This window comes from Seriola lalandi, unplaced genomic scaffold, assembly GCF_002814215.2.
Source record: "Seriola lalandi dorsalis isolate HSWRI2012SDOR001 ecotype SW California unplaced genomic scaffold, Sedor1 jcf7180002054417, whole genome shotgun sequence".
Taxonomy (NCBI): Eukaryota; Metazoa; Chordata; class Actinopteri; order Carangiformes; family Carangidae; genus Seriola; species Seriola lalandi.
In genome coordinates, this window is record NW_019524970.1 from 398700 (window position 1) to 418900 (window position 20201).

General features: G+C 40.9%; 1 protein-coding gene across 8 annotated transcripts in view; it reads left to right on the forward strand.

Annotated features, from left to right (window-relative positions):
• Positions 1-20201, forward strand: part of kirrel3b (kirre like nephrin family adhesion molecule 3b) — a 155721-nt gene that overhangs the window by 90208 nt on the left and 45312 nt on the right. For all 8 annotated transcript variants that reach the window (XM_087175113.1, XM_023410224.2, XM_087175114.1 and 5 more), the window contains 2 exons: positions 6335-6484; positions 11561-11710. In XM_087175113.1, the coding sequence (XP_087031239.1) occupies positions 6335-6484; positions 11561-11710 (300 nt within the window). The remainder of the gene's footprint in view (positions 1-6334; positions 6485-11560; positions 11711-20201) is intronic.

A 20201-nucleotide genomic window follows, 5' to 3' on the forward strand; every position in this document is an offset into this window, starting at 1 on the left:
CACCACTGGAGTCTCTCTAGAAATGTTGAGTAACAATTTACAGAGCTTTGCAAAGGACAGAAAAAAAGTCTAATCATATGCTTAGAAAATGTACCTCTTTGTTTCCTGTAGCGTGCATCGTCTCTTTGTGGTTCAAACAAATGGACCAATAGGGGCCCCCGCAGGGAGAGTGGATGATATTTTTTCATTTGACTTAGGTCCTTGTGGTCATTGCAATAGGATATATAAGAATAACTTGATTTAGTTTCTAAATTCACTCTTTTACCAAAAGCATCCAACACCTGTCCCCTATGGCAGCACTACCAGTGGATTAGAAGCAGATAAAAATAAACCTCTACCCCTCATCGCCCTCCACCTGTTTCTCTCTCCAGTACTTCCACTTCCATGCCACTGAAAACTACAACCATCAATGTCCTAAAAAGCTCAAAGCATGGTCATTGACTACCAAGCCACAACAGATACGACTAACTCACCAACTTCACCATATTCCGAAGCCCCCCTGTGCTTCTAAATTGCTGGTATGAAATGGGCAGGACAGAGGGGTAATAGTTTTTGATAATGATCCTGGGCTAAGCTTTGGTGCTGTGTGGCCACATGCCGCACAGACAGCATGCTGATTATTTCTGTGAAGTGGGCTGGATGTGTGTCAGTAACGGTAATTTCCAGGCCTGATTGGCAAAGAGCGATGAAATTGGGGGCAGTTAGCACTGAGGGGGAAAATAGTGCTGGAGTGTGTGGAAATGCAGCATCCGTCCAATGGTAAACAAATTATCTGAAGTGAAATGACAACATTAGGCAATGCAACGCGCCGGTCCACATTATGAATATGGCTCTGTGCAAAGCCTTTAACTACCTGCGTTTTTCCACCATCTCAAACAACTGGGCAGTCCTTATCAAAGATCTCTGGCCCCACCTTCCTAAACGCAGGGCATTCAATCAAATCTCGCATGAATCATAGTCATAGTCAAACATCTCCAGTAAGGGCTAAGGCGTATCATCAGTCTGCATACAGTGTTTGTTTCACAAGTGGACAGGCAGGAATAAAGGGCTTGAATGTTCTGATGAGGAAGACAGATTGATGGTGATACATGCCTCCTCTAATGGGCTTGATCGAGCTTTATGAAATATTCATTAATGGTAACTATTGTTGTAACATTGCCAGCTGCATCTGAGGGATTACATTTTTATATTAATGAAGAAGGCCATGTAACAAAAGCCCTAGCTGCCCTGAGAAATAGCGCATCATTCCATTGTCACAATGTGTGTTAACACCTTTGTGACAGCAGGTTAGAAAAGTTTGAATTCCAGCATCTGAATTCCCATTATTGCAGTGAATACCAGTTACCACCCAGAGCAGACCTACAATGAAAGCTATGGAAAGTATTTGAGGCCTTGTCATTCATGCTGTTCCTTCCCTCTCAGTAAGTATACCTTTGTTCGTGGCCTTTTTCTCATATTGAAGGCAATTTCTGTCGGAATGACTTGAGTTAAGAAAAAAGAAAAGAAAAGAAAAGAAAGAAATGTTGTGCTTAAACCACAATCAAAATGATCCAGTAATGGGTAAGACATAGAGTTCTGCAAGGGGATTCACCCCTGTGATTTACCTTCATATACCTGAATATATAAAAGATAAATACAGATATGGGTGACACAAACATGTTTCTTATGTTTTTTTTCTGTTTCCTGTTTCTTTTCTCTATAATAACCTGAACGTTGTTGACAGATTTAATGAGGTTGATTGTCATGTAAAGTCGGCAACACCAGGTATACCCATTAAGAATATTTACAGTATAACCTTGTGCTGATTAATGCAGTCATTGTAATATGTTTGATGAATTCCTCCTAATACTTGAAGATGTACTCCACGAGGACCATTGTTGAAATGCTGTTTCTTTGAATATCATATTCAAATTGAGGTGGAGATAGATAGATAAAGATAGAAAAAGAAGGTACACTTTTTTTTTCTTCCATCTAACACTCCAACCCTGCAGAACCTGCAGTGTGCCTTTAAGAAAAGGTGGCTGTTAGATAATAGTATGATAAGCTCTTATGAACGATTTGAGGAAAAGCATAATGCTTGATTTAGCAAATCCAAAGAATGGAAGTAAAACATTTCTCTATCATTGTTACTAATCTTCCCCAACAGTATGTGAAAACAAACTAAGTAGATAACTGTTTTTTTTATTTTAAGTTCTATTCATAGTACAGGTTTGGCTGTTGCTGAGTGAGAAAACCCAGGGGGCTGTCTGTTGTCTCTAGCGACAGACAAAAGGTGTCTGTTTCTGTGCTGTGTGCCCACACATTTACAGAACCTAACCCCTGAAGTCAAAGCCCATTTATCTCACAGCAAATTGTCATGTCTAGACTATTTTTTCAATTTATTATTTATTATTTTTTCCAACCAAGCTCTCTAGTAAACCCCATTAGGAAGCTTAATAAAGCGTTATTAACACGGATCTCCAGCTTGGCGGGCACCTGAGCACAATCACCCTCCCCCCTCCTGATAAAGTCTGCAAAATGAGGTGCTTAATTCTTAATTGGGCATATTAGTTGTGAAAATATTTTTCATGAATAAGTGCGTGCCATGTAGAGAATAAAAAAGAGGTAGACTAGGGAGGGGCACACTTTTTTTTTTTTTTTTTGCAAGCTCTGTGATGCCCAGTGAAGGATAAATCTGGCAGATGTGACAGAGATTTATTCCGTGTAGATCCACCTTGATGTAAGCCCCAGCCCTCTCAAACACATCACCTCCATTTCTGTACCGCTATGTCACTATGAAGACACGTTTGTTGCAAGACTCAGCCAGGCTTTAAATTTAATGAAGGGGGTCACGTTTTAACTGCTCAAGTGACAAGTACAAGCTGGTGTCAGTTAAGTCTTTGATTCTCTCTTTCACAGGTGTATTTTAATAGCTCTTCGAGGGCATCAATCAATAGAGCAGTGAAGAAACTTTTAAGAAAATGTGCTTAAAGAATAGATGCTCAATATAATACAGAGGTAAGATTTCGTTACAGTTCAAGACAAGCAGAAGCCGCCTTGTTGGGGTGCTCAATCTGAATTCTGATTGATAGTTGGTAGTTATTCTCTATGCTCATAGGTAGCAGCCATGTTACTTTTAGCAGCTATGATGATTCAGCTTTGGGATAAGGTTCTTTTTAAAGGGTGAGCAATTCACTATTGGTTCCATAAAGTCAGGACTAACTTTCACTCTTCAGTATGGCTTAAGATCCAAAAAGCTGGATGCAACTCAGCAGTGGCATTTGTTAAATCTTACCTGTCTGGGAAATGCTTATGTCTTTCAAACTCCTGCCCCCAGTTTGAAATACATGATTTTTGTTAAGTCTCCAAGCCAAATCCTGGTGACATCATCTGGGTTGTTTTCCAGTCACTGGAAAGCTTCCTCCAGAGCCACAGAAGACATTATCATACTGTCTGCAAAGGCTGAGTAGTACTTCTTGTGACAAGTAAACTGATCTTGATCTGCAGAATGAGTGGTGTGCCCCTTTAAAGGATCTATTTGTAAGTTTTGCTATTGCTACATAGACAGCGCTAACAACAGCTCTTTACTTACCAATCAAGAAGAAACATTAAACGAATTTAACATCAAACTTCAATCCTTTCCTCACCAAGAGCTGTCTCCAGCGGTGCAAAGCAATGCCAATGTTAACTCTTGTCTTTATCACATCTTTTCTTCTACTGAAGTTAGCATGCTAACCAGCTAGCCCCGGCCTGTCTTGTCACTTTCCGATAGCGACTCACTGTAGCCTCCAATCTGCCCTGAAGATGTAATGCGGCTCAGAGGGCATATTATAATCTGTTGTCTTGTAAACGCAACGATGGCTGAAGCTCTTGTGAAGCGGCAATCACCACCACCCGCTCCCGGGAAGAAAACCACGTGGGCAGAGAACACTTACAAATAGCCCCTTTAAGTTATGCAGAAACTACAGTACAAGTAATGGCCCACGTGTGTGTATTTTTTTGAGAGAGATGTGTGATTCAGTTGAGTACAGTTAATTAATATTTTTGAAGACGCTGTTAGAGAAGTCAAATATTTGTTTACAACAGTTCCAGGCCAAAGCGTGACACAGAATTAGCATGAACTCCTACTGCAAATTGTGTGCCAAAATCTGTCTCCATGCAGACACAACATCAAACGTATAAAACAGCTTTGAATGTTTTTTCACCTAACTGAAAGCTGTAATCAGGCCGATACTGGTGGTCTTCATGGTGAAAATGCGTAGCAGCATGACAGGTAGTCTGTCTCTGAAAAATAATCTCCAGTCTTGTTTTTTTTTTTCTTTACTACACATGAGACTAGAGAAGGAAGACAGGATTGAGGATATAGGCGAGGTATAGGAAGTATGCAGGCATGTGCGCTGCCAACAGAGAGATCCCTCAACCTTAAATCAATTACAGCACAGGTTGAACTGTTTGATAATATCAGTCATGACTGAGCAGATACAAGATTCCCTGGCGTGTGCAGTGTTTTTCCAGAACATGCCAGGAGATCTGTTGAGTGGCTGTCTATATGTTAGCGTGCTTCATCTGCGTGCTGGCTGGGTAGCAGAGTACAGGCGTGATAAGCTCCTCACGTGGGAGCACAGTCAGGGCTGAACAAAGCTGTCTAGGCTTGAAGGGCAATACATATGGTGAGATAAAGTCTCACCTCACCAGCATCAGCCACGATATATACATGCACATTTACAATGGGTCTGGTCAGATGGGGAGAAGCTGCTGAGTCTCAAGATGAAGAAAAGCTCATTACAGTATATAATATGCTTTGAGGTACAGCACATTATGTTTTTTCCTGATGTTGGTTTAGTAATGGATATATATTGAAATGAGGCAGTGTACAGGTTTGTATATTTCTGTGTGTGTGTGTGTGTGTGGGGTGCGTAGGTATGTGTGACACAGGGGAGAGTGTATGCAGAGCACGAATCAATGTGGAAACTTCTGCTTATCGTTAACAAACTATCCATCACCTGGAATTCAGTTCAAGGCTGAAAAATGACTCGTGGGGACTCTAATGGCATTTTTCAACTAAATTAAAATCAGTTTCCTGTGTGACAACAGCCTTTCCTATGATGTGGTTTGATATCATACAACAAAGCTCATCAATTTCCTTGTCTGCAATAGGATAAGTAATTTCCCTTTGAATATAAAACTGAGCATATAGAGAACTGCAGTAGATGGCTGCCATGTGACACAAAGATGTTGTAAGATGAAAATGTGCTGCGTTGTCTTTGCTCTGCTTGTTATTGTAATTCACAACATGTTATTATTCCATCAGCTTTTATATGATTATGTTAGAAAATGTGTGCGTGAGGCCGATTCTTGTGCCTGTGTTTTTCACGTTTCAAGTAGGAACGAGGAAGATTACGTTGTTGGAGAAAAGGGTAGAATGAGCTCAGAAGTTTGGAACAAAGAAATAGCTGTGAACTAAACTGTCTCGGTAAAATGTGAGAGAGGAAGAGACACTTTTAAACCTTTGCTGCAATTTGTGCTCTCAAATCAGACTGAGAGTGTCTGTATGACTGCATGTCAGCGTGTGTGTGTGTGTGTGTGTGTGTGTGTGTGTGTGTAGGATTTAGCTGATAGGCAGCCTGCCAGTGTTTCTAACTACACATCAGTACCACTCTGTACCCTCCACTCTGATCCATAAAACCACCCCCCCCACCCCCACCTCCCTACACCGTACCCCTCCCCATTAACACACCCTCTGTCTCTAATGGAGTTCACTGCACACCACTTTCCACCTGAACACGCAGCAGAGGAGTGCAGCTAATAGCAGTTGCACAGTTGGAATACATGGGTGTGAGCTGGAGTTAATGTATGCCACTAGAGCAGTGTTGGCAGACAAGATCGTGTTATCTGCTGTGGTGTGTACGGGCCCAGCCCATCTGTACGGTGACATCCTTCATAAATGAACCATGCTGAGCTGTGACGGCTGTCTCTAAGCCTGCGCTTCAGTCCTGGTGCCGCGCTGACACCTCTGATGCATGTACAGTATCTTGTCTCCAAATCATGAATAGTCAAAGAATATGTCACATTTGTAAATCACCCTTTAGGGTTCTTACAACTTGAGTTTGACAAGAGGTTTGAGTGAAATTGGTGGGAATGGGCATATGGTGCACTTCCCTTCATTCTCAGCTCATTCAGCACTTGAAACGTTAAAAGCAGGTGTTTGTAAGAACTCCACTTATTCCCCTCTTTGATCTTGAATTTTCGATCCCCTCTTGTCTCGATTAAATTAAAATAATGTAATTATTTAAATGGGCTGGACCTAACCTTTCCCTTATTCTTTCCCTTTTCTTCTTCATGATTTGTTCTTCAGGGGCGGAGGCCATGTTTTCCCAGCAGCCACAGGACTTGGTGGTGGTGGCAGGCCAGCCCGTGACATTACCATGCACCATCCCCGGTTACCATGGCGTTGTCCTGTGGATCAAAGATGGTCTGGCACTGGGAGTTGGCAGAGACCTCTCTGGTAAGGAGCAACATTTATCCCCTTGTCACCCTACATTTCTCCATCCCCCTCAGTTTCCTCTATTAATTATACTCTCTAATATAACTGTCATATTCAAATGGTTGCTGTTTGTCATCTAAAGCCCCCTCATGTCAACATCCTACCCTCTGCCAAATATATCACTCCACAGACAGATAAAAGAGGCCCCATTATAGTGTGTTACAAAAGAAGTATTACATTACAAGTGTTACGTGAAACATCAATAATGATATCACACAACATGACCAAACAGAATCAAAAATTCATTTATGTCGCTGCGTTAGATGCAGACCTAACTCCCTTACACTTTGTGTTTGGCAGAAAAGCACAAAAATCTGAATGAAATGTGAAATCAATAGTGGCACTGGTCTTTTTCTGGTGCTTCAGGCTGCTAAATGGCTTTTTGAAGAGTGGCTGGCATCCTCTAATTACACCGCACCTCGTGTGTAATTGCCTTAATTGTTTAATTTGGAGTAAAAGTGACTACTGCACTGTCATTTAGTAGCCTGTTGTTCCACCAATCGAAGCGTTATGTATATTCATGACCTTGATGAATTCAAGGAAACACATCACTCCCCTACATAAACATTTACAACCTTTTGAAGCACTGAGCTATTGAACGAGAAAATCCATCACAGCGCTGTACACCCACATCATTTATTGAAATGATCATTAAATTCTTCCAAAACAGAGATCCATTTGAATCAGTGCACAGTGCTCCATACACAACAGGATGCGTTACTCTACAAGGGCACAGTCTTTATTTTAAAGCTTTCTAATTTGCCTCACACTCCTCCGGTCTGTGACCATCGAGAGAATTGACAGTAATTGCAATTCAAGGCACAATGAGACAATATCCAGCTGTGGCAATTTTTAAAACACAGTAGTCTCTTATGATCAGGAATGATTAAATATGTATTCCACTAGTGATTGAGGGTCTTCTACTATCTGACCTTTACCAAACACTCTTAGAGGCCTTCCCTGTCACCGATGTGGTCTGTAATTAAACCTCAGTGGCTGACAGAGCCCCAGTAAAGCCATCCTATTCCCTCTTCAAGTCCTTATCAGGCCCAGGGGATGCTGAGAGGTTGCAGTAAACAATGGTCCTGCAGTCTTTGAGTCTCCTTTGGAGGAAGAGGAGGCAGACAGGGAGAGTGCTTATGATTGTGAGAGACAGAATTTGAGAGGGAGACATAATGGAACAGAGAGTACAATTCTTTTTAGGGTAAGAGTGAGGCTGAGCTGTTTATTTTATCCTCTTGTATTTTATTAATTTAGCAAGATAAGACAATGAAGATGGAATGTCATTTTCCAAAAACGGGCAAAATCACATGAAAGAAAACAGAGAAAGGAGAGAAGGTTGGATCACAACACTTAAGGGAGCTAGAGTAGATCAACCTTTAATAACACGTCTGTGAATAGTTTAACAGGCAAACAGAATGCATAGTCCTGACCTTGCTCTTCTCCACAGCAATTCTCTTCTTCTTATCAGGCAGAATAATCAGGCCCAAGATGTAGAGTAGAAGTGATCTTTCTGTCTTAAGCTGTTTAAAAAATCCACCGGGTTTTGAATGAGGAGGAATAGCATCCTGCCTGGAAAAGATAGGTCGCTAAAATCAACAGTAAGATAGGGACAGGGGCTGAGTGCCTTCTATTGAGACGGATGACACTTTTTCAAAATAAAGCGCTCCACAGCTGTCCCTTTTATCACTCCTGCCGACATAAACAAGCAATGCATGCGGCAGTAAAAGAGTGATGGTACATCCACTGCAAGATGTACACAATGAAAGGAAAGTGGCAGCTGTATACATAAAAAGTGCAACGAATCAAATGTTGCATGGAGCATTTCAATAATATAGGTCTGCTCGCCTATTCATAGAAAGAAGCTGCGTCAGCAACGGCATGCTCCGCTTGGGACTTGTCTCCATTCACAGGAGCAGTGATTAAACTGAGAGAACTCTTTCACCATTCAGTGCTAGAAATCACAGCACAAAAGCCAATGATTCCTATCTGTCCCTGAATTTCCTATTCATTCCCCTTTGTGTCATGCTTTTCCACTCTAATTAAAGAAAAGTAAAGTAGCCCCACAGCAGCTCAGAACATACCAATCAATGTCATGAATATGCATGACAGAGAATGTATCTGCTATGCATGATGATGCTGACAACAGGAAAAAAAAACATCTATAAGTGAATTCTCTTGGTTGACGCACAGTAAAAATGGAGAGGGAAGTGCGTGTATACATTATGCCATGCACTTAGGATATAGGAGAATGAGCTCTTGAAAAGAGAAGCTGACAATTAGTAGATCCTGAGCAGGGAGCATGTGACAATCTTCTCGTGAGAGCAAACTCGTCACCTGTTCACAGCCGAAGCTAACCTGTTTCTATCCCCTGGTGGTTACACTCCGTGAAACAGGCCCTAGGTGAATGCTATAAATCACTAGCCCACGCCTCAAGTGTGTGTATACTTACTTGCACAAACACACACACACACAAACATATGCGTACACCATTGATCCAGCCTCAAGACAAATCCATTCTCCCCTGATGGATTCATTACTCCTTAATGGGCCTATTTTACATTGTTTGCTTTGGGTAACACATTGTGTCTTTGAAATTTGCTGAGATCTAAGATCAATGGCTCTTTATAGGTACACATCACATGTGGGGAGGTGATCAGTCTTCGTGTGTGCCAGTGTAATTTCCGTCATATTGACAAAACGCATAATCAAGGTGCTAATAAGGTGGCAAAAACATATTACAGTATGTTTGTGTTCTTTAAAAATGAGATAATAACATTCTTATCATTTAATATTCACCACAAATGACTTTGATCCTTGTGGATCCAGCAAACGCACAGATATGAAACTGGAACAGAGCCTTATCCTCACACGGCAAAATTATTCTTAGGTTGCCAGAGGCACAGATGAGCTAATTGGCCACTGTTTGTATGACAGAAATTTACATGGTTTATACCTCGTGACAATTAAGACAGCAAAACAACAAGTGCATATGAAGTAAATTCTACTTCTGGGACGGGTGTTTGACGGCATTGGTAGGTGGGCTAGAGTCAAATCAAGGTCACATCACTCAGAATGTGCAATGATCATTACCCTTGTGATCCGCGATGGCATTATTGCTTTGAATCTCATCAATGAACATAAAATTGAAGCAAAATGGTTCTCTGGTTGACCTTGTGCGCATAATGGTGCGTCTTCTATTTTAAGCTCTATTCTGAGCATGAAAACACAGAAATTTCCTCTCCAGTCAGCCGTTATTAGTATTGCTATTTGAAGCTTTTAGTTTTGATCAGGTTTCTATTAAGCCTGTTACATTTACAAGCTGTGTTATGGGAGACTGGCTGTAGCTCAGTGTAAGACACATTACAGCAAGCAAATTCAAAGTTTTTTTATATTCATTTTATCACCTGTGTAATTAGTTTCCCCAAAAAACATCCAACAGCGCAGCCTCCATCTTTGTTTAATTTTTAGTTAGCTCGCCAGTTATTTAGCCAGCCTCATTTTTTCTTCTATTTACGTTTAGGCCTTCTTTTGTCCTTCACCCTCCCACTGTTTAGACCCTTAAGATTAAAGGCTACACGTAGGAGGATGAAATGCAGAGAGTGGCTTAATCGGCTGTAACTCACCCCACCAGCATAAAATGAGCCCACTTCATGCTCTATTAAAGGCAACTGGATTCAATGAAGCAACAGTCTGTAATTGGACTTTGAGGATACGATGGGTTTTTGCAGTAGACAAATTGAAGGACTTGAAAGCTGTTATACGGCTGCCCAGTCTGTTATGTTCCTTTTTTGGGTGCTAAAACGTATAACCAGCCAGTAAAACCTTTACAGTGAAAGACTGAAGTGTTTGGGGATCTCTGAAGTGAACATGAGTCATTGGCTAGCAGTTACTGAGAAATCAATATTTTACACTCCAACATTTGTTGGCATTGATCCAACAGTTGGATGGTAACTGATAGACTTTTTTTGGATAGGATGTGACAAGTGTGAGTCTAATGTATGAAGTTTTATTTCACAAAGCACAAAGTTGGAGTGAAGCTTTCTTAAAAGTCTGGCCTTGATCTGGTGTAAAACTCACCAAGCCCATCCACCAGTTTCATCATTGATCAGTTACTTAAGGACCACTGAAGGAAAAGGCTATTCTTCTCAGGAAATTCTTTCCATTTTTTTGGAGTGCACTTTTTATGAGCAGATATTCTCATTTCATTCCACATGCTGTATCCACAATAATTACAAAGATGGAGTGAGAGAAAAAGGATCATCAGAGACGAGCAATTCCAAAAGCATGAGAAATACCCCATAAAGCTTCCCAGTCAAACACATTCTTCTTCCTGCTTATTTGCCCCCATGGAGGGATGCACTCCATAGCACACTCGCAATGCATATCTCGATAATAGTTAAGGGGATATCTTTAAAACCATCTCGCTTGACTTGTGTAAAATGCCCAGGTCCCTTGGATATCGCTCTGCTTTCTTGCATTATTAGACTATAAATCATTTCACTGAGCAATGCTGAAACAACTCAAACTCGAGCTGTTCCTGTTTACGGTTGCAGTAAAACATCATTTTCCAGAATGCAGCAACCTCTGCCGCAGCTCATTAATGTTGCCAGGAGTGCTATAAAAACATGCATGAAAATGCATTGTTACTAAATTAACAAATGAATCAAAAAATGCATTCACCTATAAAATCATTCACCAACCTGCTATTTGATTTATCTTTTTTGCAGCTCAATTAAAATTAACATGCTCATGGCAATACTGTGGACTGAAACATGGACACGTGCTATTTACCAGCTTATACAAGTTTGCCAATTACAGTTGACTACATGCTAGTAAACATGTTATCATGGAGCCTCCTCTATGCAGTGTACAGGAGGCCATATGATAACACGCTTGTGTCTTTTTGTAAGCCTTTGTTGTTGCTATAAGTGTACAAAGCTTTAAAATGACAATTTTACCTTCTGGCTGTTGGCTAAATGTGCAGCATTTTGATTTTGGAGGTGACTAAAAAGAACAAATGTGTTTGCGCCGCAGGCTATCCTCGTTACACAGTGATTGGCGACCACGGTTCAGGAGAGCATCATTTGCGAATCCAGCGTGTCGAGCTGATGGATGACGCCGTGTTTGAGTGCCAGGCTGTCCAGGCTGCCATGAGGTCCCGTCCTGCCCGTCTCACTGTGCTGGGTGAGTCCAAATTAAACACACACAGACTCCAAAGAACACCACTGTACTGGCACCAACCGCCTCTAAATATCGAGGTTCAAAGCAACTCATGAAAAAAGCTTTAGCTCTTCAGTAGTTCATGCTACATTGCAGGTGCTTCTGAGGATTTAAGGGGCACAATAGCAAAGTCAGCTCACCATCACAGAATGTGTCGTTATTACTCTCTTAAATATGTTTGTGATATCTGATCTTTCATTTGAACAATTGCAGCATAAGCAGTGTTAACTACCATACTGAGATCCACGTCCAGGTGTTCTATAGGAGAACAGGACAATTATCCAGAGCAAATCTTGAGCCCTTTTGATGTATTTTATATTAAAACCATCAGAAATGAATTAAATCAATGCTAACGTTTCCCATTTGGCATCCAGTGTCAATATGACAAAACTTTTACAGACCCTTACATTTCCATTTTAATTTCCTTCCTCTGTGTGCGGCCTCCATTTTCATTATTACTGTAAGCTTGAGAGGTTACAGGGTCTTAATTAAACTTTATTGGGTTATCATTCAGCATTGCCAATCTTGCTTTATTGGCTAACACGAGTGCAATCACATCTCTTTCTTGGGCCCTTCAAGTTTCCTGCTGCTTCCTGTCTCCCGCTGCCTCTCACAACCTCCCCCACTGGAGGATTGCTGGAAAAGATAGCTGGAGTCAATGACAAAGCGAAAGAGAACAAGGGAGAAGGAATGAGGAGAAAAAAGAGTTGTGAGGGAGAGAGAGGGGTGTCTGCCACGCAGTATCCTTGCCACGAGCGACTGATCTGCCTTATTGATCCAGCCTAATGAAAAGTGAAACTAACGATTTGTTGGGGAGAAGGCAGCAGGAGAAAAAGAGAGAGGGGAAGACAAATTGCGGCATAACATTTCTCTGGCTGCCAAGCTCCCCTGCAAATGGATATGAGTGAATAATTATGGATACTTCTACAGAGAACTAAAAATGTCTGTTGCAACTGCACTTTCCCACCTTCTGCTCCTGTCCTTCTGTCAATACTTGATCAGATCTTTGAGTGTTTAGCTGCTCTGACATCAAGCTTTACCAAGAACCTTCGAGTTTAATCACAGCGTCAAGGACAGGAGGGAAAAAAGACTCACTGACAACTGGCAAACACTTCAGCAATGTCTTTGTCTATGGATTTGATCAATTCAGCTGTATCCACTCAAGTTTGCTTTAGAGTTCAATATTATCATCACCAGGAGATGATTGGTTATTTTTTAATGGGGAGAGGGGGTGGCCTGATGGGAGGACCCCCATGCTTCCACACCACCAAGCCATAGGAGAGAGGGAAGGGGGAGGAGGGCCTCCCTATGCCTTTTTTCAGAAAATTTTTCAGATGTTTTTAACTAATCATTAGGGGCATTTACTAAACTGTGTAATGATTGTTACGTTATTTTGTCCAATAATCACAGTATTATGAAAAAAGATTTGTTTTATTTGAACGAGTGCTGCCATGCTTTCTCCTCCCACGTCTGTTGTTGTGCTCCTCTGCACAAGAGAGAGTAAAAGAGACATGAAACCTCACACTTCTGTAAGTTTGCTTTATATTAGGACTGCAGGATTATTATATAGGTCTAGCTCTAGCCTTGGTCTACACGTTGCTACTTGTCACTTTGATCAAGAAGGTGACACTACAACTGACTCTACAGTCTACAATGTGGTATAGAACTGGATATTAAAAGTATATAGTTTAGAGAATATTATAGATCCAAGACGAAATTGACTAAAGGGGGGGGACTGAGAGAAAAAGGCATAATTGCAAATACGTCTTCTGCTTCAGCACCACGGACAGCGCCATGGATTTATCATTACACAGCACAGTTAGGCTACTGATGTTTCAGAGCCGTGGTCGGGGGCCATGGATTCTAACTTGCACAAACCTCAGTCAGATAAACAATCAATGAGTCAGACAGACTAGACTTTCATATTCAACTAAACCACCTCTGCCCCTGTATCCTCTTTGCTACGAGGTGACAGAGATGTGGGGGGCGGGTTAACAATGGAGATGCATTTTGGTCATCCTGCTAATAAAGCGGATGTCATATCTGCTCATTCTTCCTCAAATTGCCTACTGATTATCACTAAAATATCATATTTAATGCTAGTTTCTTTTGCTCCTTAGTATCCGTGGGAGGTCTGAAACTGCCATTTCATTTGAAAACATTTCCACGTAGCTACCATACACAGTGGATACAAATAATTCTAATTTTTTCTTTTAATCCCCATGACACTCTGCTTTCCTGATTTGGCAAACCCTCCACTGAGAACTCCAAGTAATTAAAAACAAAGAAACAAACTATTTGGAAATGCTTGACTTTGGACAGCAAGCAATGTACAACAGGAAGTGCAGTAGTTGGCCCTACTGGCTTTAATAAGTAATCAGTGATGAGGAGGGGGGAACCTTTATTACCTATTTGGCTGAGTGAGTGTGAGAGAGTTTATCATCCTTCCCAATAAGCCTGAATGGAAGGTGTTTGTTTAATCCCCTGCCGAGCTACGTCGCCTACTCCTGAACGCGCTGCCAGGGAGAACTCCAGGCTGACATACGCACAAGGTAATGGAGGAAATATATGCAAGGCCTGTGTCACTGCAAACTCCAAGCTGTCAATTACTTGCCAGTGGTGACAGAGTGTGTCTATCGACTTGGAAGACAGCTATGGCCCCACACACCTATGCGCACACACACAAAAATGCATAGGCATAAACACAATATGCTTACACACACACCCGTACTCACCAGTGCACACACACGTAGCCTCCCTTCCCTGAGCTGACAGCAGAATAAATCTAAAACTCTCCCCTCCATCTTTCATAACTCAATATCAGCCCAAACTCCTCCATGTGCCATATCAGAGGAACTTCTCTTGACTTTGATAGGCTCAGAAATAACATAACACAAATATTTCCTAACACAAAGAGAAAAACCTTCATCACTGCCAAAGAATAAAAATTGCATGTTTGTTTTCTGCTTTTCTTCCAAATGCAGAGTTTGTCCTTGAAAGACAAACAGTTCACGTGATTCAAAAAATGTGGCAGCAGTGTATTTAACTAAACAGCCAATTTACTGGAAAATATTTAATAAGTCGGAAACCCATCATTTACTTTTCAGCCAACATTCCAAGTTCAAGAGCGATACAATTAAAAGAGAAAAACAATGACCACATCAACATTTATCAGCAGTAATGAAGTTCCCTCATCAAAAAGCTCTGCGAAGAAAACTGACAGTCAACTTAACCCATTCGAGCGTTTGCATGGCTTGCAGGCGTACCCTCAGATGCCAAAGGAGAATCAAGGTCTTGTGAATTAGTCATGAAGGAAGAGAATAGAGGGTTTCAGGTCCAAAAAAGACCCCTGAGGCTAATTATATCCCTTGCAGCAAGTTGGCACTGCTCCAGACCTTTGCTCTAATCTTTCTACCTTAGGTTGGGGACCACTAGAACAAAGGGAGGGGAGATCACCGTTGTTTGATTAAGGTCTTTAGCTGGAAAACTTGTGTAAGGTGTTATGTATTTTTTCTTTTTGTTGTTTTTTTTTTTCTTTTGTTAACCCGAAACATGTTAATCTTTTCTACAAAGGAAAATGTGTCATAGTATGATGAAATGTGGTGCTACCTATTGACTCCTTGCTGTAACTTTAATAGATCAGTCTGTGTCTTGGGTATTTTTGGTTGCACTCTCTTACTCTTTCTCTTCTTTCTCTACACCTAACTGAATCATTCCTAGTCAGAGAACTGACTGTAGTTGAGAACTACATTTTCATAATTTGAAGTACTGTGCTAAAAGGACATACAATTCATTTTTAAAGTAATACAGAGTGGGTTTGTACATCTATGTAATATCTGTTAATTGAAGATGTATCAGGTATGCACCGAAGATAAACTCCAAAGATAACAAAGTGGCCAATATGGCCTCTCTCTATTGTGTTCATTCTCATTTCATTAATTACAGTTGAACTGCTGCTTTTCTTTCAGTAAAAAAAAATGTGGGTTTCTTCACATAAACTGACTGATTTGACCTTTTAACCTTTGTCAGTTTCTTTTGAGACTCAAAACATAGAAATTATTTGTTTTTCCTAAATTTGAGACTGCAAAGGACGAGGCAAAATGTTGCCTTTCAAATTGTAGCAAAGGCTTCAGTTTGGTTTGGTTTTAAATATGTTTTTGACACACGTTTTCATAATTATTTACTTCTCTGTTCCAGCGCTGCCCAGTGCAGTGTCATAAGGTTCATGCTGCAATCCATGCTGTTGAGATCAAGAATGCTTTAGAGATTGTCCTTACTTGAAGCAAATAAAGAAATGTAACAAAGCCTGACACTTCATTAGGAGAAAATATTTCCCTTTACTGAAAACACATTTCTGTCAGGTTCTGTAAACCTTTTGGGTACACTCAAATATTTTTTAAAAAGGTTTTGAATCTAAGGTCACAGGTGCAGTCGCAAAACGCATTACACAACAAGTCATTATCAAAATGTTATGACCAAACCAAAAGTACTCATGAACTATCACTGTTAATTATTACAATAGTTATACTGTTAAAATGAAAAAGGCACACCCACAGAAAGTGTTGCAAAGACTGAGAACACTTTGCAGTTAGATGTGTGTGGTGTTGCGTGAACGTGTAATAATAGCTCCTCTCTTTTTTCCCTTCATATAGTTACTGCTGGAGTGAGATCATAGTCTCAGTAATTTGTTAGCTTTACATTTGAACTAATATCTTATTTCTTACATGATTAAAATGTGCATACAGCTGTTGAAGAGAGTGAAACTTTTCCAGACCCTCCACAAGTTCTTTTAAAATGACTGCGCGTGATGCTAGTTGTCTGACAAACATTTTTGATGGCATGCCATTTGAATGAACCATTGTGTGCAAGATATTTGTTTTCCTTTCCTGCTTTGTTAATGTTTTGGACCCGCGCTTCAACAACAGTATTCATGTTGACAAAAGCTCAAGGGTATCTTTTGTTATTGTTGTTTCCAATTGCCAAAGCTGAATCAGCCATTTCTGTGGATAAGTCTGAATTCATTATTTCTCAAGGATCATGCTGCCATCCTTTTAGTAATGAAGGTGAACTCTGAGGGCAGGGTGAGAAAAAGCTACCGAGGAATTAGAAGTTTTCATGCCAAAAACAAGACATAGAAAATGTTCCACACAGTCCATTAATGTGTAGTTTGTCCGTGGTGCTGGCTCTGCTGATTTACTGTCTACGTGATATCATGGAAAGGCGTATAAATAGCATTCCACTTTTAAGGAGATTTCGCATTTTGAGATTTTCACGTCATTAGATGTTGATTAGTCCCGTGTGTCCGGGTTAGGGGTTAGTTAGTGAAGAAATTACAGTGTGAATTCATACGCCACTTGGTGATACCAGGCTGTGCACTGCTACTTCAGTCAGTAATACTGTTCACAGGGAGTGGGAGCTGCTTTCCAATGGCAGGTCTGTAATAAGAGATGTTTGGTAGTTGTTTCTTCTAAAGAAAAGCTTATTAAAAGAACTAACTTGAAATAAATTGCTTGTACGTTGAGTCAGAATAGCTTCTGTAGAGTTGTGTTACAGTTTAGTCAGTCTGCTGTTTAAAAGGAGCTACTTGTAAGTTTTGCTATTGCTACATATAATATAATATTAGATATTAGAATTAGCAACTGTATACTTAACGATCTAGAAGAAGCACTTTGACTTCAGTACCAAACTTCATTCTTGCTAAGAGCTGCTTCCAGCGGTAGAAAGCAACAATACTGTCAACTCTTGTTTTGCTTCTATTTCTGTCACTGCTTTTCTTCTACTGAAGTTAACACACTAATCAGCTGGCCCCGGTCTGGCTGGATCGTCTCATCACTTTCCAATAGCGAGTCACTGTAGCATCCAGTCTGACCTGAAAAAGTAGTGCTGCTCAGCAGGTGTATTGTGACCTCTTGTCTTGTAAACACAATGATGGGTGAAGCTCTTGGCAAGCGACAATCAGCACCACCTGCTCCCTGCAAGAAAACATATTCGGCAGTAGAGAAAACGTACAATTAGCCTCTTTATGGAGTGATGTTTGTTCTTATATTAACTTATTATTAATCACAGTAAGTAGGATTAAGATTTTTATGCATGAGCATTTTGTGTATGTAGATCCACATGTTTTTGTTGTCTTTATTTCATCATTTTAAGGTAACAGAAATCACAGCCATATCCATATCCCTCTGAGTGCTGCTGTTGAAATGGTGTGTATGAATGTGTCATTCAAATTCTGAGCCACTTAAATAAAAATTTTGCAGCAGTCCAAGTACGTGTTCACAGAGAAGGTAAATAAGGAAAAAAAAGGCCTCCAGTATAAGTAACCAATTTGTCCCTTACAAAAGTTAATTTCAGTCTAGCCAAGAATCTTAGTCGAAGCATAAGGAGGGATAAGGTGTCCAAAAAACGGCAGTCGTTCTGGGAGAAAAGATGACTAATGTTTATATTATACTGCCTTTTCTGCTATTTTGTCTGAAACAGGAGATGGAATGATAACTACATCAATGATATCAGAGAGACGGTGAACAGGTGTGTGATTATGGAAGACAGACTGTATGTAGGATGCTTTTTTTTTTTTTTTCCTCAGCATTTCAGCAGAAATGACGTGAATACATCTGTGCTGTGCAAAACAACACTACTGACTGTGTACAGGTGCTGGGCTGATTTGAATTCACACTACATAGTAAATAGGTTTGCTTCCGCTAACTGTAATTATTGCTGGAAACTAATGATTGGCATTAAGAAAAAACTTAAACCATATGGTCTAATAATCGGCAGAACCTTGAAATAACAGTTGTTTTTTTTTTAATTTTGTGCTTTAGGAGCCCGCATTTCAAATTTCCAACCTACCCTCCACCACCACCACACACACATACACACATAGCTACATAGCACAACTCAGCCGGGTGGTGAGCAGCGATGTCAGCACGCTCCCAATCTGTGGAGAGCAGCTTCTGGGGCTGCACATGGCTGCGCTGTGACGGAGCAGGCGCTGCACGTCTCTGACAGCTCTGGCATCTCCCCACTCCTCATCTCATCTTCATCCTCCCTTCCCTCGGTTTTATTTGGCACCATTCATTTGGTAGATCATAACACCAAGACTACCAAAAGATCACTAAGCCTTTCCATGCTGCACTTATTAAAATGTTACCAAAGATTTGTCTTGTGTATATGCCAGCCTTTGAGTCTTCGCTTGTTTGTCCTCTGTTCCATTCATTTCCTCTCTCTCCCTTGTTCTTCTATCCCATATTTACCCTCCCACTTTATTATTCCTTACCATGTGGCAGCACACACTTCCCCGCAAATTAATCCTCTGCTTCTTCTTTTTTTATTTTTTTTCGTGTATACATTTTGTACAGTCTGCCGTACTGTTTGTGATTCCCATCTGCTATTCTGTTTGTGAGAGTTAAATGATTTTGTGTATATCTCACTCCTCCACTTTCTCTCGTCCCGTGTGTGTGTGTGCACACACACGCTGAGGATTTTCTGGCTTTCAAACAGATGTACAATGACAGCACTTGAAGAGGGCCAGTGATTTGGGCCAGTGAGCCACGCATGTCGTGTATCCACCTGCGTTGGGTATTCCTCTCCTCTCCCTTTTGTCTTCTTTTTTTCCTGATCTATCTATCACAAACTCTGCAAGCTGTCGCAGCGGGGTGACAGGCGGCCCGTGCACGCATTCTTCTGAAATAGACAGGCAAGTCAGGAAGCTCATTGTTGTTCAGGACACGTCTGCTGAAGCACAGCGTTACAGCGGCCACACATTGCCAGCCTTCCCCTCCCCTATACCATCCAGCCTCCTTGTGAGGAGCCCTCTCTGATTCATTCGCCTCCAAATTGCTTTTTCTCCCTTGCTCATGCTCCTGGAAAGCTGGGGGTATTCGCAGGATTTCATTGGCTGCTTTGGAGAAGTTCCCTCTAAATATTGGTTTGGCCTGCAGGTTCACCAGCAGCCACACCAGTTGTTACCAGACTGAAGAGGACTTCTCTTCCAATTTCAGCACATGCTATCAGCTGCCTCTCACATAAATTCAAGTTTTATGTTTGGTGTTTGGGGAATTTTATGTTCGGTGTTTGGAGAATTCATATGTATCACGGGACAAAGGCAGCTTTATGACCTCAAGGGTTTATTCAGCCCCCTCTTGGAGGTGACGGACTTACTGCCCTGTACTGTTGAGTTAATTACACATCAATATGCCTTGGTCTCATTTATGGATATCTTTGATTATACAGTAAAAGTAAATGACCTCACTGAAGTCCAGGCTTTCTGACATCACTGTGTCTTTTTTCTTTTTGATGTGTCCAAGACGGGGTTTATAGTCAGATATGGCTAGCATTGGTAGAGTTGGAGAAAATACATAACGAATTGTTCATATAGAAGTAAGAAATTATCTTGGACTGGCTGAGGTGATGGACCTCCATAACAATTTTAGCAGCCTTAAAACAAAATAGTGGAATT